Below are 26002 nucleotides of genomic sequence, written 5' to 3'. Positions count from 1 at the left end.
CAAGGTGCAGCAAAATAATGCGGCAAAATAACATTACAACTACGTCCAGTTGCACAAATGCTAAATTGTAGTCGAGTATTAAACAACAGACCTATTAACGCGATTTACAGTTTACGGGCAGCCACATCATTATTCCCAAGAAACAGCCCCGTTTTTGAACATGTCCAGAGTTTATGGAGTTGGACTGAGCACACCTTGAGTACTGTTTTCACACGCGGGACACACGGCAGATGTTCTATAGATCAGCCTTGTGCAAGCGTTTTAATGTCGAAAGTACAAGAGAAAGATGGTGATAGAGAAATCCCATCAAAATGTTTGCAATATTATGTGGTAACTCCGGAATCAGCCTCGAAATGGTTAATTAAAATCCACGAAGAGACATGGGATCAATGTAACAAGAAACACGTCAGGGAATGATTTCCACAAGTCCATTGTCACTTTCACATCCCACTTTTTCTTCAATCATTAGCCTTCTAATCAGAGTAACATATGAGTCATGCACTGCTCAAAACAGCTGAAGGATGGCAATTATCCTGAACGTTTTCAAACGAACCAGGAAAATAAATTACTGATTGTTAAAATTATCAATGGACATGTTGGTACAATTTGGTTTAGGTTCAAGTTGTTGGTGTATACTTGAATGTTTAAATGTAATTTCATGTTCGTGCATGTGTTAAATTGTATGAATGGTGTCATAATTCCCTTTGATTTAAACATGTGTGGTCCAGCAGTGCATAAAATATACAGTGCAGAAACTGGCTCATCTACATCATTGTCTATGCAGGCTTTTATGCAGCACTCACACCCTTCTTGTCCTCTCTATTCTTATATCCTTTATATGCTTATCTAGGTTCCTGTTAAATGCCTTTTAATTTTCTGCTTCAATCACACCATTAGGTGATGAATTCCACATTATAACTACATGCCAGGTAAAGAAAAACATCTTCATAAATTTTACTGACTTTTAAAATATTACTTTACTATTATGTAATTATATTTTATACTTATACCCCTTAATTTCTGCAAGTGTGATCACTTTCTGGACAATGTCATTCAACAAGGTCATTCCTCAGCTTCATTCTTTTCTGAAGAAGCCCATTGATACATTTGTGCTTCACTAATCTTAAGTGCTTAGACATTTTTATGTTGCTAGTACAAAGATTACTTTATAATCAATGTACCCCACCCTCATTTCAATTTTGTTAACAATTATTAACATGCCTAATGACTTGAGACAACACAAAATAATAATTGACAATCATTGTTTCAAATATTTGCTTTAATTTGAGAATGATGAATGTTTGAAATGTTAGTGATAAATACTAAATAGCCTTCATAAAGTAATGGAACTTCCTATTCAGGATACTCTTGATGGTCACTTGAAGCAGATCAAAATGCTGATAGATAATAACTATCCTATTTTGATGCTTCAGAGCGGATAACACAGGTCAAGACTGATATCTATGTAACAAGCTTTGGGCCTGTTTCAGATACTGATATGGTAAGTGTCAATTTTTCTTGTTGTATAATAAAAAACCTCTACCAATCATAAAAAATAAGTTAATTGAGATGCTTTATTTCTCCCTCCTATTATTAAAACATTTGGAATTAAAACTAGTTTTCCAGGGCCAACCTTGCTTTCCTGATTCATGCTAGGAAACACAATATTTATCAAATCTTCAGAAGTGCAAATTAATGGAACATCTCTGATTTTAGAGAGTGGTGTGAATGTAATTCATCTCTATTTAACACATTCTGCTGTTTCAGAAAAAGAGATCGGTAGTCATCCTGCATACATTACAAACCAACCAGTCAGTGGAATCCATGAAAAATATTAATAGATAAACATTATTTTATGATTCATATGCTGTCAAAAGATTCAATGAGAAGCAGTGAAATCAAGGGGAAATAGGTGTCCTCAGAACTCAGAAATGAATGTGTTATTATGCAGTTCTCATGGTCATTATGGAAATTCATGTAACTGATATTGAATTATTTTGGAAGTGACAGAGTTGTGTTTTAATTATAACCGTCTAATTTATTTCATCATTTTTCTCCTGTGTTTTCTGTGGTGATCTCTTTGGTCATAGTTGTATGAATGTAAATAATTCTGGTCTGTCCATTTTTGCAGGAATATACAATAGATGTATTTTTTCGCCAGAGCTGGGAAGATGAAAGGTTAAAATTCAAAGGACCCATGACTATACTTCGTTTAAATAATTTGATGGCTAGCAGAATATGGACACCAGACACTTTCTTCCACAATGGAAAAAAATCAGTAGCGCATAACATGACTATGCCTAATAAATTGTTGAGGATAACTGAAGATGGAACACTCTTATACACAATGAGGTGAGAGAAGAAAACTTTCTGCCGCAGAATTACATTCCCGAAAACATTGCTGGTCATTCTTTGTGACATGTTTGATTAAACAAATAGATGTCACTGCCTGTACTTCAGAAAACTATGTTTGCTAGCTTTTTAAAAAGTCCTTCTCTGGTCATGTTATATATAAAGTGGTACAAAGACTTTGGAATGGAATGGGAAGATCATAAAAATAGCAGACAGGTACTAAATATGCATAATTAAATATGTTCATTTTCATTATCTCCATTAAAACTAGTCGTGTGTCACTTCCCAGAGGAGAGAAAACAATTTTCACTTCTGTATTTGCAGCAGTAGCTAAGTTTTTTCCCAGCATTTACTTCTCCATATTTGTTAAGAATGATGTTTACATGTGGAATAAGGAGAAAGTGAGGACTGCAGATGCTGGAGATCAGAGCTGAAAATGTGTTGCTGGAAAAGTGCAGCAGGTCAGGCAGCATCCAAGGAGCAGGAGAATCGACGTTTCGGGCATGAGCCCTTCTTCAGGAATGAGGAAAGTGTGCCAAGCAGGCTAAGATAAAAGGTAGGGAGGAGGGACTTGGGGGAGGGGCGTTGGAAATGTGATAGGTGGAAGGAGGTTAAGGTGAGGGTGATAGGCTGGAGTGGGGGTGGGGGCGGAGAGGTCAGGAAGAAGATTGCAGGTTAGGAAGGCGGTGCTGAGTTCGAGGGATTTGACTGAGACAAGGTGGGGGGAGGGGAAATGAGGAAACTGGAGAAATCTGAGTTCATCCCTTGTGGTTGGAGGGTTCCTAGGTGGAAGATGAGGCGCTCTTCCTCCAGCTATCATGTTGCTATGGTCTGGCGATGGAGGAGTCCAAAGGACCTGCATGTTCTTGGTGGAGTGGGAGAGGGAGTTGAAGTGTTGAGCCATGGGGTGGTTGGGTTGGTTGGTCCAGGTGTCCCAGAGGTGTTCTCTGAAACGTTCCGCAAGTAGGCAGCCTGTCTCCCCAATATAGAGGAGGCCAATCATAATCCTAAAATTAATCATATTTCTTCTGGTCAGCATGTGTTGAATGCATTCAAAGTAACTAATTTAGCAGACAGAAAAACTTCTGTCTAAGCAAGATTAATTCTACTGAATGCCCTCAGTCATTTGTGAAAAAACAATTAAGCTATATATATGTTGGCCATTTTCTGTCCTCCATTTTTTTTTTAACTGCATTGAACTGTTATGTCAATTTGGGAACAGATTTTTTTTTTCCTTTCCTTTTATTACTTTATTGGCGTCTCCAATATTAAACTAAACAATCACCCGCTTGACCCAGTGATTCAGGTGTACTTTACGCATTTCACAATACTACTAAAAAATAAGTGTTCTCCTAGAATTTACGAACATTTCCTCATAATTAGCAGTCCTAAACAAGGTTGTCTTCTATAAGATATCACTGTGCACAAAGTGATTGCCATGTTTACCCACATAACAACAGTTAATTCATTCTACATGAAGCTGTTCTGGGATGCTTCTGAAAAATGGAATAAGATATTACGTAGGTGACAATTTTTTGTCCATCCCAATGAAATTGTGGATATAAAATGCTATACTCAGCTACTCATATTGTCACTGGAATGGAACTGTTGTGGTTCTGTTTGCCAAGATGGGAATTTGTGTTGCAGACGTTTCGACCCCTGTCTAGATGACATCCTCAGTGCTTGGGAGCCTCCTGTGAAGCGCTTCTGTGATCTTTCCTCCGGCATTTATAGTGGTTTGTCACTGCCGCTTCCCGTTGAATGCAACATTATAAAACTTCATACAAGCGCAGTTTTATAAAACTACCTGATCCTAGCCTGGTCAATTGAAATGATTCTGTTATAAAGAATGAGAAATTTTCTTCCTCATTGTGTTTCAGCATCATAGGTTAGGAAATGGCATGGATTTAGAGTTTTGTACTGTAAAAGTGCTCCAAAAGAGGTCTTTCCCTTCAAATTCCACCTAATAGCATATACAGGATGCAAACTAGAAATCTAAAAGTGATAGTATTTAGAAAGGCATTTTATATATGAGAATTTTACATCATAATAACCAAAGAGGGACAGCTTCAAAGACCAATGGGCTGCAATCTTAGGTCCCCAGCCCATTGAGATCTGATTTTAACTGTGCTGCAAAGTGATTGAACAGAGCAGATGTCTCCCTGCAGAGGAGAGGGAAATTGATGCATTTTTTTCACAATCGTGCTCTTTCATGCTTCCTAATTTCTGGTCAAGAGGGATATTGTTGATGAATTGGGGACAGACTGCTCCTATAAATTTGGATGTATTGGCTTGTATGATGTTTGCATAGTTTCTAGCTAGTAACTTGATTATGTAGATGATAGAATCACTATCAGGTTTTTGCCATGTTTATGATATACATTATAAAATGCTTTAACTGTCATATTGTTTCAATAGTGGTCTATATGTTAATAGATATTAAAGGTCTGTACTTGCAGGGTAGCTGATATATTTTTCTGGGCATAGTAATGAGCAAACATGATGTTATCAATGAAACATTATACATTATAATCCATAGCCTATCTGTAGTGGACAGATATTTGTTCATGAAATTCAAATTTTTATTGTAATGGATTGGGCACGGGCTTTCAATGGTTGGGGGAGATGATGGGTGTTGCGAAGGACTGCAAATGTTTGTAGTGTTGAGACAAAAAGATTTTGAATTCAACTTTGTCTGAAACTTGCATTGTTTGTGATAATTTACAGTTAGTCTGACATTAATTTGCCACTAATACATTCTATTTAAAGATACATTGTTATAGTAGCATAGAAAATGTTGAAGTGGGGAAAACATATCAGCAAGCATTATCTGATACTAATGAGAAAAACATGGAAGAAAATATTCACAGGGCACATTAATGTTAAAGAGAGTGTCACTGAGGGATAGCAAATGAGGATGGAACCTGTATCCATCTAGGTCTCCAAAATCTCCATTTCACTTGAAAGAAGAAAAGCCTCCACCTGTCCTGTACAGGAAGCCTCTAATTTGGAAGCTTCCAGATTCCCACCCTTTGATGTGCCTGGAGAAAGTAAGAATGCCAGGATGTTGAGCAGAAATTTTGGAAACCAGGTAGGGTTATAGCTTGGATGTGTGAAGAAGTGACCTCACCCCATTTTACCTGGTGGTTAATTATTAGATGATGCTTTTTTCCCACAGAATGTCACTGGGACTACTCCAACCTTATTTTATCCTGCATTTGGAAGTTCAGTTTGCCATTCTAATAGCTCTAGCAGAACATCTTTCTCCACTGAGTTGGCTCAACCCAACTTCAAGAGATAATGCAGGAACCATTTTTTAATCCTGAAGAGTCGGGGTCAGCATAGATACTCTTGGTACATACATGACTAGAATAAGGTTCTGAACACTGTGATAAAATATTATAAGTAACTCAATAAATTAGGATTCAAGAGAAGGTTAGTCAATGTACTTTAGTAATTGCTGCCAAGAATTTAATTTTATATATTGGTAATAGCATGATTAGCAATTGGAGAAAGTGATTATCAAGAGATGCTTCCTACACATGTTTATGATAGGTCTGAAAATTAAACAATGGACGTGAATGAATCTTACAAAAATGACAATGGAAAGAATGATTCTTGATGTGAAATGTTCAGTTTCAGTACAAATCCACACCCAGACACAAATGAAAACAACAAGAACACAGAGAGGGTGAGAAATGGCAAAAAGACAACATGAATGACTCTTTACTTGAATGGACATAATATTCACAACAAAGTAAGCAAACTAAAGGCACAAATAAAGGTTAATAGGTGTGATCATATAGCCATTAGAGATATAGGTTGGGAACTAAACATTTGAGGCTATGTGAATCTTTGAAAGAACAGACAGAAATGGAAGGGTGGTGGAGTAGTTTTTTTTATGGGAAGTCTATGGGATGAAATAAGTACACAATAGCAAGAAGTGATCTTGGTATGGAAGTTGTAGAATCCATATCATTAGAGCGAGGGGAAGAAGATACTGATCAGTGTAATCTATTAGCCCCTGATAGTTAGTTATACTGTAGGACAAAGTGTAAGGAGGGAATATAAAAAAGGAGTGAATTAATTCACAGAATATAGAATTTACAATACAGAAGGAGGGCATTCTACCCATTATGTCTGTAACTAGCTAGTCCCATTCTCCAGACCTTTCTTTATAGTCCTCAAAATTCATCACTTTCTGATGTATATCCAGCTCTGTTTTGAGATCTCGTATGGAATCTTTCTCCACTACACTCACTGGCAGCACATTCTAAATCTTAGCAAATCTCTGAGAAAAGAAGTTTCTTTTCATTTTATTTCTGGCTGTGTTGCCGACAGCCTTGAAATTGTGACCCCTAATTACTGACACATCAACTAATGGAAATAGAATATCCTTCTTTATCCTGTCAAAATTGTTCATAATTTTGAACACATCAATAAGATCACCTTGTAATTTTCTCTGCTCCCAGGTGAATAAGCCCAATTTCTCTAATCTTGCCTTGTATCTTAAGTCCCTCATTCCTGGTATCATTCCAGTAAATTTCCTTTGCACTCTCTCCAGGGCTTTAACATCATTTCTTAAATAAGTTGCTCATAACTGAACGCAATACTCCATATGTGGTCTGATCAATGATTTGTAGAGGTGTAGCATCATTTTCTTGCTTTTATATTCTGCCTCTGTTTATAAGCACAAGGATTCTATAAACCTTCTAAACAATTGTTTCAATTTGCCTGACCACCTCCAGAGAATTATGTACTTGAACCTCAAGGTCCCTCCGCTCCTGTAATCCCCTCAAAGTTGTAACACTGAGCCTGTATTGTCTCTTGGTGTTTCTTCTATCAAAATGCATTACCTTGCATTTGTCTGCATTGAAACTTACCTGCCAGCTGTCTGCTCATTTGACCAACATGTCAACATCCTTCTGAAGTCCCTCAGCATTGTCCTCACAATTCACTAGTCTCCCTAGCTTAGTATTATCTACAAATTTAGAGATTTATATAGATCAGAAAAAGCAAGGTACCCAACACCGGGGAACTCCATTTTAAGCTTGTCTCCAATCTGAGAAATGCCCATCTATGCCGCTCCTGTGAATCCTGTCTTTTAGCCAATTTCTAATTCATGCTACCAAGGACCCATCAATCCAAACATTTCTAATTTGCTAACAAACCTGCCCTGTGACAATGTATCAGATACTTACTTTCTGAAAGTCCAAATATACAACATCCATAGCATGACCTTTATCCACTGCCTGTGTTATTTTGTCAAAGAACTCAATCAAATTTGTCAGACATGAACTGTCCTTGACAACGCCACATTGCAAATTCTTGTCAGCAATTACAAAAGTAAGCAAGTTGACTAATCTTCTCCTGAAGCATAAATTATTGAGTTACTTCTAACATCTTGTAGCAGTGTTCACAACCTTATAGTAGACATATATGTGCCAAGAGTATCTGTGCTGACCCCTTTATAAGCATTAACTTATATTTCTCCAAGTGTACATTTACCTCATCCAGTACTATGGCTATCATCAGTTCTCCCACTGTTGGCATCAAACTGACAGGTCTGGAATTTCCTGGGTTATCCTTTGCCTCTTTCTTAAACAACTGTCACAGTTCCAATCCTCTGGTTTTTTGGCACTAATCTTCTGTTCGGAGAGGCCTGGGAAAATGGTTGTCAGTAGATCTGCAATTTGTTCCTTTACGTCTCTCAGCAATCTAGGATGCATCCTCTCCTTGTCTGGTGATTTCTCTACCTGGAGTGCTGCCAGCTTTTTCACACTTCTTCTTTAACAATCACTCTACTGTGTAGTTGCTCAACACCCACATTTTCAATTCCACTATTGTCATCACTTTCTAATTTGTTAAAGATAGAAGCAAAATACTGATCTAGTACCTCTACCATTCTCTTTGTTTCAGTGAGCAGCTTATCTTATTTGTTTCTTACAGGCCCCACTCAACCCTTCACTAAACTTTAAATATTAATATATTGGAAGAACATTTCACTTTTTGTTTTAGCACAGCCTGTCACCCTTTCCTCATGCTTACACTTAGACATGTAGGTGATTTTCATTTTCATGTAGATTGGGGCAGATTGACAGAAGAAGCCTGAGGAAGAATTCAGAATGTATTTTAGAATTTCCCATACCAAAATTTTATCCCAACCAGTGATCAGGCTATTTTTAATCGTGTAATATGCAATGAGGCATGTTTAATAAATGATGTCAGAGTGAAGGACCCTTTGAAAACAATGACCATGATGTGGTAGGAATTAACATTCTGTTTGTGTGAGAAACTTGGATTGGAAACAATTGTGCTAAATTTAGTTAAGAATAATTACAAAGGAATGAAGGTAGAGCTGGCTGGAGTGTATTTGGGAAAGGAAAATTAGCAGCAAGGACAGTTGAGGAACAATGGCAAACATTGAACAAAAATAGTTTGAGTCACAGTAAAGATATATCCCATTGACCAGAAAGGATTCTGGGAAGGGAATAAACTAATCATGGTTAACCTGGGAAGTTAAGGATCATATCAACTTGAATGTGAAAAAAAACATTAAATAGGGTAAAGATTAGTGGTAAGGCAAAGGATTGGGAAGGTCTTAAAACCCAACAAAAGATGATCAAAGAAATAATAAAAAAAGGAGACAATAAACTTTGAGAGGCAACTTGCAAATAATACCAAGACAGACAGTAAGACTCTTGCAAGGACATTGCAACACAGTTGAATATTTTGCATCAGTCTTCATGATATAAAACATTAATAGCATTCCAGATATACTAAATATGCAAACAGGTTAATTACAAGTAATTTTACAAAGTTCTTCAACTGGAAAATAACAGTATAATTCTTTGATTCGGCTTAAAATGATTGATCAGGAATAACTCACATTCAAAGCCCAGGAAAAACAAATCTATCCATGTTCAAAAATGAGTAGGACAAAATATATATCAATGATTACATACAAAGCAATACTTGAAAAGTTCAAGTTTTATCTGTTGTTTCCAATCTGTGAAATATAAATTAGATTTATATTTATAGCAAAAATGCATAATGTACACAACAATTTATATTCTGATTATGTAATTCATATTCCTAGACTTGCAGGTACTATTAAAAATAGTGTCCCATATTTTGATGTCAAAATAATATTGAAGGTTTTAGCACTCATTAACATTTATGTCAAATGGTACAACAATTTTAGGCAAGGGACTGATGCATGGTATCCTCAAATTAATGTCAGAGGTGGGCTGTATCTTGAAAACACCACCTCTTGTTCACTATTAACCTGTGACTGATGTGAAATTATCACTATTGCACAATAGTTATGAGCTAAGCTAATCATAGAGTGTTAAGCATTGGTTATTTTACACTAAATTTTACACATTTAATGACATGTTAAGTATTAATTATTGCCAATCAGCCTCTTTGGCACTGCAGATTATCTACTACATTTAAAGATTTTTATTTAGAATTTTCTTTTCCCCTTGTTGTCAATCGCTCTTTGTGCAATCCTCTTTCTCCACCTCATCATTATCTTTGTGTGCCTGATTAGAGATTGAGTTGGCCAAATCAAATTTTACTTTCATTCTCAGCATTGTTAATTTCACATTCTTTGAATTTATTTGATAAGGAGTTACCCTGATAATTGCCTGTTTGCTCAGGTTCTCCTTGCACCATCAGTACCTCGAACGTTTAGCATTTTTCCATGCAAACATAAAAGGGCAAGTCTAATCAATGACAGACACTGTTCAATGCCCTGGCACTGCAATTTATGGCCCACTTATATTTGCATTGATAGGATATCACAGTGGTTAAACCATGAACTGAATCTTCTGAGCAGCATCAATCAGCATCTTTTGCAAGGAGAGAAGATAAGTGTGCAAGGTAAGACAGTGGAGGGGGCTAGGATGGCAGGTGGGTGGATGAGGAGGTAGGGTGCCAGTTTGCTCAGTAAAGGTGAAGCGTAGGAGGGGAATATGGTGGTAATTGTGCCAGTTGAGTGGTTGAAGCTGTGTGAAGTAAAGTGGGTGAGAGTCCATAGAGGCAGGTGGGTGAAGGGTACTGAGGAAGGTTGTTGATTAACAAGGAGGCAAGTGTGTGGTTGATGAGCTCTGGTGACAGGTGAAGGAGGGGCAAGTGGTGGGAAAATGGGTCACAGGGTAGGAGGCAGGGTGGACAATGTGATTATGATGGCAGGTGCTCTAGGGAATAGGGTATAAGGTGGATAAGGGGGTAGAGTGCAGTGTGGGTGAGAGGGTAGTGTGGCAGGTATGTGGGTGAGGAGGAGACATGACAATTGAGTAAGAGATAAGGTGGCAGGTGGATAGGTGAGAAAGTATGGTGGTAGGTGAATGTGGGGAGTAGAGTGGCAGGTGGTTGAGTAGGTTGGATGGTGAATGGATAGGTGAATGGATAAGGGAATAGAGTGGCAGAAAGGAAATGGAGGGATTAGGAGGGCAGATGAGTGTGGAATATGTGTGGCAGATAGGTGGATGAGCATAGAGTGACAACTGGGTAGATGAGTAGGTAGGATAGAATATGACAGGGTACAACTGGCTAATAGCTGGATAATGGGGTAGAGTGGGTCAGATTGAAAGGGTTCAAGTTAGTGGGACTGGGCTTTAGAGGGGGAATGCTGGGTTATCTAGGGAGACAGTTGAGGTTTGATTTTAGGGGATCACGTATTAAAGGGGTGTATTTGGGTAATCAAGTTTTGGAGGTGTTTAGAGTATGCAGGGTATTAGATTTCTGTGAGGGTGGGAGGGGCGTGGTTTGATTTTTGGAGGGGTAAATTGGGTTCCAGGTGTGAATCAGGGTGTGAGGCTGCCATGTTGGATGTTGGGGAGCATCAAACTTCAGTGGTTTGGGGGTTTCAGAGGGGGCGTCAGTGTAACTGATAAGAGTGTCAGTTTTATGGTTACCTAGATTTCAATTCCTCTAACATTTTCTGATGAATAATTCAGGTAGGTACATTAGAATCCTTTGACTGTAACTCAGGGTTGGAAGCTTTGTCAGAGTTATATATGTTGTTTAATGCTCATCAGGAAGGTTGAACTTGCTGGGGTAATAACCATGTATTCAGTGTATCTGATCTTGACAGTTCCTGTAGCATACCTGACTGATATGTTCAGTCTCTGACTATCTGGAGACTAGAAGATCTGGGCCAGTGTAACCAAACTGCTTCATCTGTTACTTTGGAGCAATAGAATCCCCCAAATGCCTAGGTAGATACATCTTTGATTGTGTGCTTACTGGAAATATAAATTACAAATGCTTGAATTAATTAAATATTATCACGCAAATTAACATTGCTACTCCATGTGATCTTGCTTTTTTTTCTCATATGTGCAGGAGGAGAAATTTGTTCATGGAGCACTACTATGAATAGGATGCCTGGGTGCAGGCAGCACTGTCAGCTGAGTGATCAGCAGCTTTCAAAGTTATGCTACAAAACAAAAATCTCCCTGCTTTATTTTATTTCTTGTGTAGTATGAATTTTTTTATTTCAAATGTATTTGTTATTTCACTGATGCTTACATTTGATTTTTGTTGAAAAGTGCAGTTGAAGCTTATTTTCTTGCAATCATCTGGACATAATTGCAAGAATATCAAATTTCAAAGAGAAAAACAATATCTATGTTTAGTTAATGCAGATTGAAATTGTTTGTATGATTTCAAAGTGTGGATTAGGTATTTACATCGTGTATTTTTTTATTTGTAGATTGACAGTTCGTGCTGAGTGTCCTATGCATTTGGAAGATTTCCCAATGGATGCTCATGCATGTCCTCTAAAATTTGGCAGTTGTAAGTAAAGAAATTTCTGTTAATTTCTGTTCTTTGCTGTGTATATTTTGTGCAAGCACAGGCTCTTAAGTTAATGAATTTAGTAGTAGAGGGTATGGACTATTCAAGTCCAGCCCTAATTGTTTTGAAAAAAGAAATATTACCATAATTCCCTTTTAATTAGTACTGTTCACTATTAGGACAAATGTGAGAAAGCCATCTCCTCAGTAGCCTTTTTAATGGAGACAGGTTCACTTTTATTTTAGGAGGTTGATACCTTTTTTTACTAGAAGTAATTATTATCATTTATTTTAAAGAAAAGTATCAAATATAATTGGCTTCAACTTTTCATTGTTTGATACTTAATTGAAATATATTTAATGGGATAAATATTTAAAATGTTATGCTTGAAATATTTTAATGAGTTTCATGGAAGCATGATTTATTATTGAGCTGTATTCACTAATTACAGTCTTAGAGATGTACAGCATGGAAACAGACCCTTCGGTGCAACTTGTCTATGCTGACCAGATATCCTAAACAAATCTGGTCACATTTACTAGCATTTGGCCCATATCCCTCTGAACCCTTCCTCATCAAATGCCCATCCAGATACCTTTTAAATGTTGCAATGGTATTAGCCTCCACCTCTTCCTCTGGCAGCTCATTCCATACACACACACTACCCTCTGCATGAAAAAGTTGCCCCTTAGGTCCTTTTAAATTTTTACCTTCTCATCTTAAATTTATGCCTTCTACTTTTGGACTCCCCCACCCCAGGGAAAAGACCTTCTCTATTTACCTATCCATGACCCTCATGATTTTATAAACCTTTATAAGGTCACCCTCAATCTCTGACGCTCCAGGGAAAGCAGCTCCAGACTAATCAGCCTCTCCCTATAGCTCAAGCCCTCCAAACCTGGCAACATCCTTGCATATCTTTTCTGAACCCTTTCAAGTTTCACAACATCCTTCCCATAGGAGGGAGACCTGAACTGCACACAGTATTCCAAAAGTGGCCTAACCAATGTCCTCTACGGTTGCAACATGACCTCCCAACACCTTTACACAATGCACTGACTAATAAAGGCAAGCATACCAAATGCAATCTTCATTACCTATCTACTGGGATCTCCACTTTCAAGGAATGATTAACCTGCTCTCCAAGTTCTCTTTGTTCAGCCACACTCCCCAGGACCTTACCAAGAAATGAATAAGTTCTACCCTGATTTGCCTTTCCAAAATGTAGCACCTCATATTTATCTAAATTAAACTCCATCTGCCACTCCTTGCCCCATTGGCACATCTGATCAAGATCCCATTGCACACTGAGGTAAGCTTCACAGTCAACTACACTTCCAATTTTGGTGTCATCTGCAAACTTATTAATCATATCTCCTATGTTCACATTCAAATCTTTTATGTAAATTATGAAAAACTGTGGATCCAACATGGTCCTTGTGGCACACTGCTGGTCACAGGCCTCCAGTCTGAAAAGTAACCTTCCACCACCACCCTCTGTCTTCTACCTTTGAGCCATTTCTGTATCAAATGGCTAGTTCTCCCTGTATTCCATGTCATTTAACCTTGCTAACCAGTCTCCCATGAAGAATCTTGTCGAACGCCTTATCGAAGTCCATGTAGATCATGTCTACTGCTCTGCTCTCATCAATCCTCTTTGTTATTTCTTCAAAAAACTCAGTCAAGTTAGTGAGACACGATTTCCCATGCACAAAGCCATGTTGAATATCCTTAATCAGTCCTCGCCTTTCCAAATTTTTGTACATCCTGTCCTTTAGGATTCTCTCCAACAAATTGCCCACCACCAATGTCAGACTCACTGGAATATAGTTCACTGGCTTGTCCTTACCACCCTTCTTAAACAGTGGCACCACATTAGCCAACCTCCAGTCTTTCAGTACCTCACTTGTAACTATCGATGAGACAATTATCTCAGCAAGGGGACCAGCAATCACTTCCCTAACTTCCCACAGAATTCGAGGATGCCCCGATCAGGTCCTGGGGATTTGACCACATTTATGCATTTTAAGACATCCAACACCACCTTCTCTGAAATATGGGCATTTATCAGGATGTCGCTATTTGTTTCCTTGTATTCTTTATCTTCCACATCCTTCTCCAAAGTAAATATTGATGAAAAATATTTGCTTAGTATCTCCCCCATCTCCTGTATAGATTTCAGTAAGGCGTTGGTTCCACGTATAGACTGCCTTGCGGCAGCCTGTTGTCTCCCTGGTTACCCTTTTGTCCTTAACATATTTGTAGAAACCCTTTGGATTTCCCTTAACCCTATTTTCCAAAGCTATCTCCCCTTTTTTCCCTCCTGATATCCCTTTTAACTATATTCCTACTGCCTTTTTACTCTTCTAGGGATTTACTTGCTCTCTGCTGTTTATACCTGACAAATCCTTCCTTCTTATTCTTGGAACCTTATTTTCTCTAGTCATCCAGGATCCGGTCTATCCTTTTCCATCATTATTTAAAAGCTAATAGAACTGGTGACATATTAGTCTTTTCAGAGAAGGACAAAGAAAATGTGAAGTAGAAAACCTGAAGCCCTCCATAAAGCAAGAAGCATCATTAATTAATAAAATTAATAAATTAATAAAACATTCATAACTGGAGGGAGTTTGAAACAATAGTGCAAATGGCAACGACTTGCCGTCAATCTGCTTTGAGTTTAAACACCTTCATGATGAGACAGGAGGGTGATGAACAGGAAAATAAAATTAAGCAAATCCTGAATTCTGGCTCCTTAACCTCATAGGACATCTAGTCCCATAAGGCCAAAGACAATGCGAGTAGCTGCATTTTGGGAGGGTGAGTCGTGGCAGGACTTGTACACTTGGTGGTGGGGTCCTGGGGAGTGTTGCTAAACAAAGAGACCTTGGAGTGCAGGTTCATAGCTCCTTGAAAATAAAGTCACAGGTAAATAGGATAGTGAAGAAGGTGTTTGATATGCTTTCCTTTATTAGTTGGAGTATTGAGTATACGAGTTTGGAGGTCATGTTGTGGCTGTAGAGATCATTGGTTAGGCCCCTTTTGGAATGTTGCACGGAAGTCTGATCTCCTTCCTATCGGAAGGATGTTGTGAAACTTGAGAGGGTTCAGAAAAGAATTACAAGGATGTTGCCAGGGTTAGAGAATTTGAGCTATGGGGAGAGGTTGAATAGGCTGGTGCTGCTTTCCCTGGAGTATCGGAGGTTGAGGGGTGATCTTTAGATTAGATTAGATTCCCTATAGTGTGGAAACAGGCCCTTCGGCCCAACAAGTCCACACCGACCCTCCGAAGAGCAACCATCCCAGACCCATTCCCTTACATTTACACCTGACTAATCCACCTAACACTACGGGCAACCCATAGTATGGTCAGTTCACCTAACCTGCACATTGTTAGACTGTGGGAGGAAACCGGAGCACCCGGAAGAAACCCACGCAGACACTGGGAGAATGTGCGAACTCCACACAGACAGTTGCCCGAGGTGGGAATTGAACCCGCTGTGAGGCAGCAGGGCTAACCACTGAGCCACCGTGCCACCCATTGTGTCACCGTGCGGCCCATCTTATCGAGATTTATTAAATCATGAGAGACATGGATAGGATAAATAGACAAAATCTTTTCCTGGAGTGAGGGAGTCCAGAGCTAGAGGGCATAGGTTTAGGGTGACAGGGGAAAGATATGAAAGAGGGGAACTTTTTGACGCAGAGGGTGGTACGTATATGGAATGATCTGCTGGAGGAAGTGGTGAAGGCTAGTACAATTACAATATTTAAAAGGCAAGAATAGGAAGTGTTTGAAGAGTTATGAGCCGGGTGCTGGCAAGTGGGACTAGATTAGGTTGGGATATCTGGTCAGCATGGATGAGTTGGACTGAAGGATCTGTTTCCATGCTGTACATTTCTGTGACTCTATTATTGAGTAGTATATTAGAAAATCAGGAGTCTAATTTTCAGTGGTGGTCTTAGTCATCAGCTGCAGGGCAAGTGTAGTCCTGCATCACCTCTTTACTGAAAAGCTTGCCTGATCTTGTATTATTTGAGCATTTAGTACGAGTCAATGGTAAGCCTTCATTCGGGATCAAGAGCATTGATAGTGAGGTCAATGGAGGCAGGAGATTGGGTGGTAATAATGTCATGAGACTTGTAATCTAGCAGCCCACCCCCATGCTTTGAAAATGTGGCTCAAATCCTATCATAGTTGAGTTAAAGGCAGTCTTTTTCACTTAGAGGTGTGGGAGTCTGAAACTTATTGCCTGAAAGGTTGTTTGAGTCAGAAACTCTTGTAACGTTTAAGTAGCACTTTGATATTCATTCCTGTTACTATAGCCTCCGGAGCTATGGGCCAAAAACTGGAAAACAGGATTAGTGTAGTCAGGTCTTTGTTGACTGCTCCAGAAACAATGAACCAAGTGGCCTAACACCTATAGAGAGAGAGTCAATGATTTATCATATGCAGGACATATGTTCAGATGCTGACCTGCTCACTTACACCACTTTGAGACAGCCACAACTGAGTTGGGCTGGTCATTTAACCAGAATTCCCTGGACTGGCTCACCAAAGTGTGTATTCTACCGAAAGCTTAAGTCAGGGTGTACACTAATGGCTGTGGAAGGAAAGTACTTCACGTGGAAGAACCTTTTGAGTTTTGGGAGAAAATTGTCTAGGCTTGCTGCACCTTGTGCAACTAAAAAAAAATTGTGCAGCTACCTTTGAAAGCAGGCACATAACAGACAGAGAAAGAAAATTAAAGGAATGGAAATCTCATGCCAACAACCTGTTGAAATTCAGTCACCTGTGGTATCCTCACCTATTTGTAGCAGCACTTTCTGGGTGCAGATTGGCTTTAGCTATCATCTGTATACACAGTGGAACCCTTTAAAAACATGAACATGCTCCTATTTGCCTTGAACAAATTTGGGCATCATGCATTTATGGAGGAGATGTGAATTGCTGTAATGGGTAGGTATGACTGAGTAAGTGTCATGATTTGAAGTTATTTAAATTTCAAGTTCTAAAACATGAAAGATGGTTCCAGTTGTCAGTGCAGGAGAACCAAAACCTTTGCTGGGCTGCAGTAATTGACACACCAACTGGTGTAGATTATGAAAATAGCAGCTATGTGTTCCTGAAAGTTCAGTTTTACTCAGTTTCAAAAGCTCCAAAACCAGTTCTCTCAGCAAAAAGTGACTGGTATGAGTTCACAATGTGATTGACAATTTTAGGAGGCTCTTAAAGGATTAGCTGTAGTTATGTGAGTTGTAATAAATATGTTTGATTATTCAGTGCTAGAATATTCAGTTTCTTATGTATTGTTAAAATAGAGACATTTTGTCAATGCTTTTTATCTGGTGCACATCAGGACAATTTTAAAGAATACAAGTTAAGGAGAAAATATTTACATTGTATGAGGGGAGGATACTGATTGTTTGTCAAGTAGAATCTGATTGGTAGGGGTATTGCTGGAGACAGTGCAGCAGTTAATGATGATTGACGGTTAACTTCAAGTAAAGATTTTTCAGATTTTAAACAAGGCACATTGAACTTGGATCAGTCATTGCAGTGAAAAATGAACCACTGAATGGTTCTCAGCATTTTGTTCTTTTATAGAGTCATAGGTTTATACAGCATGGAAACAAACCTTTTGATCCGACCAGTCCATACCGATCATAATCCCAACCTGAACTACTCCCACCCTCCTATACTTGGCCCATATCCCTCCAAACATTTCTTATTCATGTACCTATCTAAATATCTTTTAAACATTGTAACTGTACCCACATCCACCACTTCTTCTGAAAGTTCTTTGCACACATGAACCACTGGTTGTGTAAAAAAACATTGCCCCGTATGTCTTTTTAAATTTTTGTCTCCTCTTACCTTAAAAATATGCTCCTTAGTCTTGAAATCCTGCACTCTAGGGAAAAGAAATGTTGAAATAGGGAGAAACAGAAAGAACATATGCACACACTGCACTTCCTGCTGACATGTTTTCTAAATCCAAATTCAGTACTGAAGCTACCTGAATGAAGTAGGGATGATTAGGTTCTCTTTTCTAAAGAGTTTCAGTCTTCTCAGGGTGCAGCCGGTCACAAGTGGTGTTCTGCAAGGCTCGGTGTTGGGACCACAACTTTTCACTTTATACTTTAACTATGTAGATGAAGAAACTGAGGGCATTCTGGCTAAGTTTGCAGATGATACATAGATAGATAGAGGGACATGTAGTAGCAAGAAGACGGGGAGGCTGCAGAAGGATTTGGAAAGTTAGGAGAGTGGGCAAAGTGGAGATGGAGTAAAATGTAGGAAAGCATAAAATCATGCACTTTGGGGAGGAAGAATAGAGGCACGGACTATTTCCTAAATGGGGAATGAATTCAGAAGTCTGAAGTGCTAAAAGACTTGTGAGCTCTAGTCCAAAATTCTCTCAAGGTAATCTTGCAGATTCTGTAGGTAGGAAGGCAAATGCAATGATGCCATTTATTTTGAGAGGACTTGAATATAAAAGTAGTGATGTACTTCTGAGGCTCTTTAAGGCTCTGGCGAGGTTACATTTGGAGTATTATGTGCAGTTTTGAGTTCCAGATCTCAGGAAGAATATACTTGCCCTGGACTGTATTCAGAGGAGATTCATAAGTTTTTCATTCCTAGGACCATTCTTAACATATGAGGAACAGTTGACAATTCTGGGTCTAAACTCAATGGAGTTTAGAAGGATGAAAGGGCATCTAATTGAAACTTACAGAATACAGAATGGCCTGGACAGAGTGGATGTTGGGAAGATGATTCCATTGTTAGGAGAGTCTAGGACCTAAGGGCACAGCCTTAGAATAAAGGGAAGACCTTTTAGAGCCGAGTTAAGGAGAAACCTCTTCAGCCAGAGAGTGGTGATTCTATGGAATTCACTGCCACAGAAGGCTATGGAGGCCATGTCATTGAGTGTATTTAAGACTGAGATTGATAAGTTCTTGATTGTCCAGGGGATTCAATGGTTATGGGGAGAAGGCGGGTGAATGGGGATGAGAAATTTATCAGCCATGATTGAATGATGGAGCAGACTGAACAGCTGAATGGCCTAACTCCTGCTCCTATGCCTAATGGTTTTATGGTACTCTGACACTGATTCCAAATTTATACTATAACTTCAATATAATTGCTAATTAAAACAATATGCACTATGCTGCTGTTATATCTATCAGTATACTCTTTTCTGTTATCTATTTGGGAAGTCCCTCATTTGTGTTTAGCTGCTCTTTAAGTGTCTGGTATAAATTGGTGTGGGGAAACAAGAAACTGTTGAGTTGTGACAGATCATGTGAATTAGCCAGTGGACTGCATTATTACAATTGTCAACTGTGCAAATTTAGCTTTTGTGCATTCACATGTTATGAGAAACTCTGTAATTAACCTTTTTCATCTTTTGTTACCAAAATAGATGCATACACAACATCAGAGGTCATGTACACGTGGACACACGGAGCTTCCCAATCAGTTGTTGTAGCTGAAGATGGCTCCCGTCTGAATCAATATGACTTAATGGGACAAAGCGTGGGGACAGTCATTATTAAATCCAGTACAGGTTTGTATTTACTTGTTCTTTTCACTGGTCTTTGTGTGATTTAATTTCTGTTTTTAAAAGTTATATTGAAAGAGTGAAAATGAATAGTACCTCCTCTTCAGAATCCTAGCAACACAGAACATGCATATTCAGTCATATTATAAACAGGAGTCATATAATTATTCAGGAACGTTATATGCTTATTCAGTAACACAGTCTTTATACTAATAACATAACTTGCCTATGAGCTTACGTCTGTAAATGCAGAAGTCCCTCTAATCTGACCATCACAATCTAGTGCAATGAAAGCTTGATACAATATACTTTCGTTTATGACTCCGAGAAGCCCTCATAAATGTTTAATAAAATTCATTATGAACCAAGATATTGGCTGAAAAATTCCAATCAACTTAAAATTACTTTTTGCTGACTTCTGCACTGAAGATTCCTGGATAGTGGCCTTCTGACTTCTACCTGTCCAGGTATTATCAAATCTAGCAGCAGGGAAGATCGTTGTCAGAACCATGCAACTTTTATTGCACCATGAAGGGTGGGGAGCATGGGCAGCGGGATTCAGGTCCATGGATCAGGATGTCAGGTCAAGTTAGGTGGTGGTTGAGTTGAGGAGGTTGGGTCGATGAATTATGGTGGGTGTCAAATTGGATAGGGAGGTTAAGTCAGAAATGTACAGAGTTGGGTTAAGTTGGTCGTGGGGATGCGGGATGGGTGGCAGGGTATTCGCCATACATTGTAGTATTGAGAGGATGTGGGTTGAGTCAGTGGTCAGGATGGGATGGGTGTAGTCTCGGATTGGTTTGGGCTGTGGTTTGTTGTTGGGGTGGGTGGGTTCATCTCAGTAGGACAAGATAGGTTGGGCTGGGCATTGGCAGTCACATTGGGGTGCTGGGGTCAAGAGTGGGTGCTGGTTTGTGTCTGGTGAGGTCAGGTCGGAGAGGCTGAGGGGAAGTTTGGCAGGTGTTGGATCAAATTAGGGGTGGGTGTCAGGTTGCAGTAATGGGAGTTACATGTAAATGTAAGTTCAGGTTAGTCCATATGGGGCGTTGGGGTGGGATCTAGGGATGAGGTGGATGTTGGGGAAGTGCCACTTCCAAGAATGTCAAGGATTGAGGACTATGGTAGCTAGCAGGAGTGATGATACTTTCCAAATTTTCTCAAATTGTGGAACAGCATCAACCAAATCCACTTGCTAAATTTAACATGAAATGAATGTAAAATCAAGAGATGTGCAACACTCACTTTCACCAGCCATAACTGAGGATGTTGCTTGGGTCATCGTCCATTTGGTAACACGGTTATTGAACTAATACAAACTTCAAAGTTTGTCATTTTCCACTCTGTGTTTAGTACAAGCAAATTCAATAATTAAAACAAGCTTATAGATATTACATTCAGCAGCGATCACATTGACAATAACAGGATAATCTGAGCTGAGTGACTGATTGAGATGAAGAAAAGATCAAGTGGCAGATATGTTAAATGTGAACTCGATAGGCATTTAAAATCATTATATTATTAAACAGTTTGACATCACTCAGTTCTGATATATGTGACATTTTCAGTACATCTTACTGTTCAGTCCCATTTACTTACTGCTTTCTATGGTTGACAATACTCTAATTATTAGCCGAGCATAAAGATGCCAGAACAGCAGAATGTTGAAGCAAAATCTGACATTGTCAAATCCCACTGCACTGGGATCTTTCAATTTCAGAAATCAAGCTCCAGATATAAATATCTGATATAAAGTAGTGATCCTATCTTGGGTGCATTAACTCACTGTAATTCCAGATTATCAATGTGCAGTATATTTCAGAAACATTGTAGAACATTTTTAGAAAAAGGTGTTAGAAATAAAAGAAAAGCTTGCTTTTGTAGGTAGTAGGATGTCCCAAACGATTTCACAACCAATTAAATAAATTTGAAATGTGGTCACTGCAGTGGGTTGGAATCACATTAGTCAGTTGGCTCTCAGCAAGTCCTCACGGACAATATTATGATATTAACCAGATAATCTGTTCAGTAGAGTTAGTTGATGAATAAATAGCAGTCAGAACATTGGAAGAACTCCCTTGCACCTCTTAAAAATAGTAGCATTGATTTATAGCATTCATCTGAGAGGGTAGATCAGTTCTCAATTAAAATCTTTTCTGAAAGATGGCACAATCAACAGAGCCAAGTGTCATCAAGACATTGTACTCAATTATCTGAAGCTGCCCTTCAACTTACACCTTGTGATTCACATGTGAGAGTGCAATTTCTTCAGCCACAACTGGCAGCTAAGATGTATAGATGGGGGATATAGAATACCCAATCTAACCTGTGAGTTAGCTTTTCAGAACCCAAAATGTTTATTTGGGTTCACAAATAATTCATTTATTTATGTAGCACTTTTGTATATATTCTGCTCTTTATATTATAGATAAATGTATTATATAAATTTTATACTGTAAGTATTTTAATATTTTCTACACGTGATCTTTCTGATTGAATTTACAGTTATAATAATGAGACTGAACATTTATAGCATTGTTAGCCTTAATTATATTACAATTTAAAAGATATTTTATTTAAATGGAACATTTTATGTCTACCAAATTGATAGTTTATGTGAAGGAACAACCTACGCTTGCTATTACTGAGCAATAATGTCTGTGTGGGGGGGAGTTATTTTGTCTCTTATATTGTTAAAATTCTGTGTTTTATACTTTCTAGGTGAATATGTTGTTATGACTGCTCATTTTCACTTGAAGAGAAAAATTGGCTACTTTGTAATTCAAACATACTTACCATGCATCATGACAGTTATTCTCTCCCAAGTATCATTCTGGTTAAACAGGGAGTCTGTCCCTGCAAGAACTGTCTTTGGTGAGTTGTTTCTAAAAACCTGCCAACAAACAGATTGAATATCTTTTTATTCAAATATTTTCCAAATACTTGAATGTTTATCTTAAGTTATATCAAGATAAGTTTAATCAAAAATTTTTTATGTTCTTATTTTTAAAAAAACATTCTACTTCTCATGGTAAAAAATTATAACTATACATGTAATGTCAATTTTAATCAATTCTATAGAAGTTGCGACCCCATTTTACAAAGTGCATTTGTTTCTCATGATACTGTTCCTTTTTTACTGAGTTGCATTATTATTTATTTGTTAATATCTTCGTGTTATGGATTAGAATAAATAAGAACTCAGTTAAGACATGCTCAAGCTCAGCACTTGTCCAAACCTTTAGCACAAAACCAGCACAAATTTGACTGCAGTCACATTTCTCGACTGACTCAGCAATCATAATTCAAAGGGTGTGTCATTATGATGTGACGCGTTTCGAAGTTAATTGGTCATACCTTAGGATTGCATTTAACCTCTGATGGATCTATCTTGACTCACTGAAAGTAAAAACCACAAGGGGAATTTCTTGAATTTTTATTGCTGACAGGAACACAGGCCGGACAGTTGTGTAGATTGTGGGTCTACTGGCTTTGGTTTACTGCCTTTCAAAATGGAATTAAGGACAGTGTACACACAGATTCCCAACCTGAGCAACCAGTGGATAAGATTTTACGTCATTCATGAAAGTCTCGTAAATGACTCCTACAAATGAAGATTATTTTACCTTTGATTCACACCCAACTTTAGCGTAACAATTCTTGCTTCAATGAGCACATGAAAGTCACCGGCAAACATATGTTTGTAAGGGGATAAAATACTTAATTGCTGAAAAGTTTGAATTTAGCTTGGATAATATCTCACTAAACTTTAATATATTAATGAGTTAAAATTTCTGTGGTCCTACTTATTTCTGTCCAAGTAACCTAAATAGACTCACCTTCTCCCTCACTTTCATCCACCTATTGCTTTCTCAGCTACCTTTCCCCAAACCCCAAATCCTCCCATTTATCTCTCAGCCCCGACCCACAAGCGTCATCCCTGATGAAGGGCTTATGCCCGAAACATCAATTCTGCTGCTTCTCGGATGCTGCCTGACCTGCTGTGCTTTTCCAGCACCACATTCTCAACTCTGATCTCTAGTCCTCACTTTCTCCTGCTAGCCTAGAGATGCTGAGAAATATTTCATCCAGTTAGGTTTAGTTAAGCTATTTACATAGTAGCACATTTTGAAGAGCAGATTATTCAAATCAAATTTAAATGTAAAACAGAATTTTGATAATGGGGTCCTGATGCAGGATTAATAAAATGTATAAAGAAGGAAAATAGATAACAGAATAAATAAATAAATAAATTAAAATATATTAAGGATGCCAGGACAAGTGATGTGTCATGGCTGCGGCATGTGGGAGCTTCTGGGTGCAAATATATTCCATGCAAATGCACTTGCAGTCAATGTTTGCTGCTTACACAGCTTTGGTTCAGAGTTTATGAGCTGGAGGCTAAACTACAGAAGCTGCAACACATCAAGAAGGGGAAAAGTTATATGGTTGTTTTATACCAGGAGGCAGTGACATCCCTTTGGACATGATTGGGTCTCTAGTCTTAGAAAGGAGGTTTGACTGCAAGGGAGGGAGGTAAGGAAACCTAAATGGTAAGGATGAAGTAGCCTCAGCCTTCGAAATTGCCCAACAGGTTTGAGGTTCTTTCTGCTTGTTTTGATAAGAGTGAGGACTGCAGCTTTGATGAACTAACTGACCATGGCACCATATTATAGGAATACATTCAAATGGAGAGTTTGGAAAGAAATGTAGCAACAATAGGTTGCAAAATAGTCAGATGGGTTGATGTAGGTCTTTGCAGCAAAGAGTAAGAGTTCAGAAGGCAGTGTTCTTTGCCTAGTCCAAGCTTCAGGAGATACGATCAGAACTGGAGAGGACCTTCAGTAGCAGGGATATCCAATTATTTGTAATCCATGTAGTTACCAATGATATAGAACAAGGATACTGCATTGTCAGTAGGAGAAGCTAGGCACCATACTAAGAAACAATCTCAAAGTAATAATTTCTGGATTATTACCTGGGCCCTAGGAAATATTTCATAGGGAGAACAAGATTTGAGAAATGAATACATGGCTGAAAGATAGGTGTGGTAGGAGTGGGTGAAACTTTGTGGGGCACTAGCACCAGTACTAGGAAATGTTTAATGTTAGGATGGTCTCAACCTGATGCATGCTGGGACTGGTGTGTAAAAAAAAAGTAGAGAGGCAAATCAACTAAATACTGGAGGCAAGGAGTCAAATTTAGAAAGATGTGATAAATCAAAGAGTAGAGACACAGAGAAAGTTATTAATAAGGGAAATGAAAAACAGACTGCGGCAGGATGGGATAGGTATCACACACCTAAAAGAAAATCAACAGATAAGGCTAGAAGTTAGAAAAATAATAAAAGGATGTAGCAGAAAGATCTGTGCCTAAATGTACATAACACTCAAAATAAAAGAGATGAAGTGAGAGTGCAAATCGAAATAATATGTAAGGTCTAATAACCATGCTTGAAAGATGGCTTCAGAATGTCATAGATTAGATCCTGAATATTGAAAGGTGAAAAACATTTAGGAAGGACAGGAAGTGAGGAAAAAGTAGAAGGATGTTTCTTTTACTTATTTAGTTAATTAATTAATTATCATAATAGAAAGTGATGACCTAAATAATGAAGGGAGTGCAATGAAGGCTTACCAGATTGGTTCCTTGGATGGTCAAACTGACCTATAAAGAGAGACTGATACTCACTGAAGTTTAAAGGAATGGTTGAAGATCTCAGAAAATACTACATATCTCTAGCAGGTCTAGACAGGGTAAAAAGAAGGAAGGATGTTCCTCAAGACTGGGATGTTCAGAACTATGGGTCACAGTCTAAGAATACAGGGTAGACCATTTGGGACTGAGATGAGGAGGAATTACTTCACCCAGAGAGAGGGAGCCTGTGGCATTCTCTGTTATAGAAAGTGGTTTAAGCCAAAACATGAACCTTTTCAAGAAGGAAATAGATTTAGTTTTTAGGGATAAAGGATTCAAAGGGTATGGTGTGAAAAGAGGAACCGTCTGTCAAGTTGGATGATCAGCCACGATCATATTGAATGGCAGAAAAGGTTTGAAGGGCTGAATGGCCTATTCCTATTTTCTGTGTAAGTTCAAGAAAGTAGTTTGGGTGATATGAGGCAAGAAATCACTTCCTGGAGTAGTGTATTGGCCCCCTACCTGAAATCCCATGGTAGGAGAGAGTATAAAAGAAGAAATGATGTGAGCTTGTTAGAAAAGTATAGTGACAGTCATGGGGGATTCTAATTTCCATAAAGTTGGAGAAGTCAGATTGGGTA

The 26002-nt window shown here is 38.4% G+C and overlaps 1 protein-coding gene across 3 annotated transcripts in view; it reads left to right on the top strand.

The window, feature by feature from the left end:
* LOC122556556 (gamma-aminobutyric acid receptor subunit alpha-1-like) overlaps positions 1-26002 on the top strand; it is a 56250-nt gene that overhangs the window by 5416 nt on the left and 24832 nt on the right. For all 3 annotated transcript variants that reach the window (XM_043703351.2, XM_043703350.2, XM_043703352.2), the window contains exons 4-8: positions 1434-1501; positions 2132-2352; positions 12077-12159; positions 19590-19733; positions 22446-22598. In XM_043703351.2, coding sequence (XP_043559286.1) covers positions 1434-1501; positions 2132-2352; positions 12077-12159; positions 19590-19733; positions 22446-22598 — 669 coding nt within the window. The remainder of the gene's footprint in view (positions 1-1433; positions 1502-2131; positions 2353-12076; positions 12160-19589; positions 19734-22445; positions 22599-26002) is intronic.

Source organism: Chiloscyllium plagiosum, unplaced genomic scaffold (genome assembly GCF_037043375.1).
Source record: "Chiloscyllium plagiosum isolate Xiang-an unplaced genomic scaffold, Cpla_swu_hap1 HiC_scaffold_16, whole genome shotgun sequence".
In the NCBI taxonomy this organism is placed as follows: Eukaryota; Metazoa; Chordata; class Chondrichthyes; order Orectolobiformes; family Hemiscylliidae; genus Chiloscyllium; species Chiloscyllium plagiosum.
The sequence above is the reverse complement of the archived record's forward strand: the minus strand, read 5'-3'. Positions and strand labels throughout refer to the sequence as shown.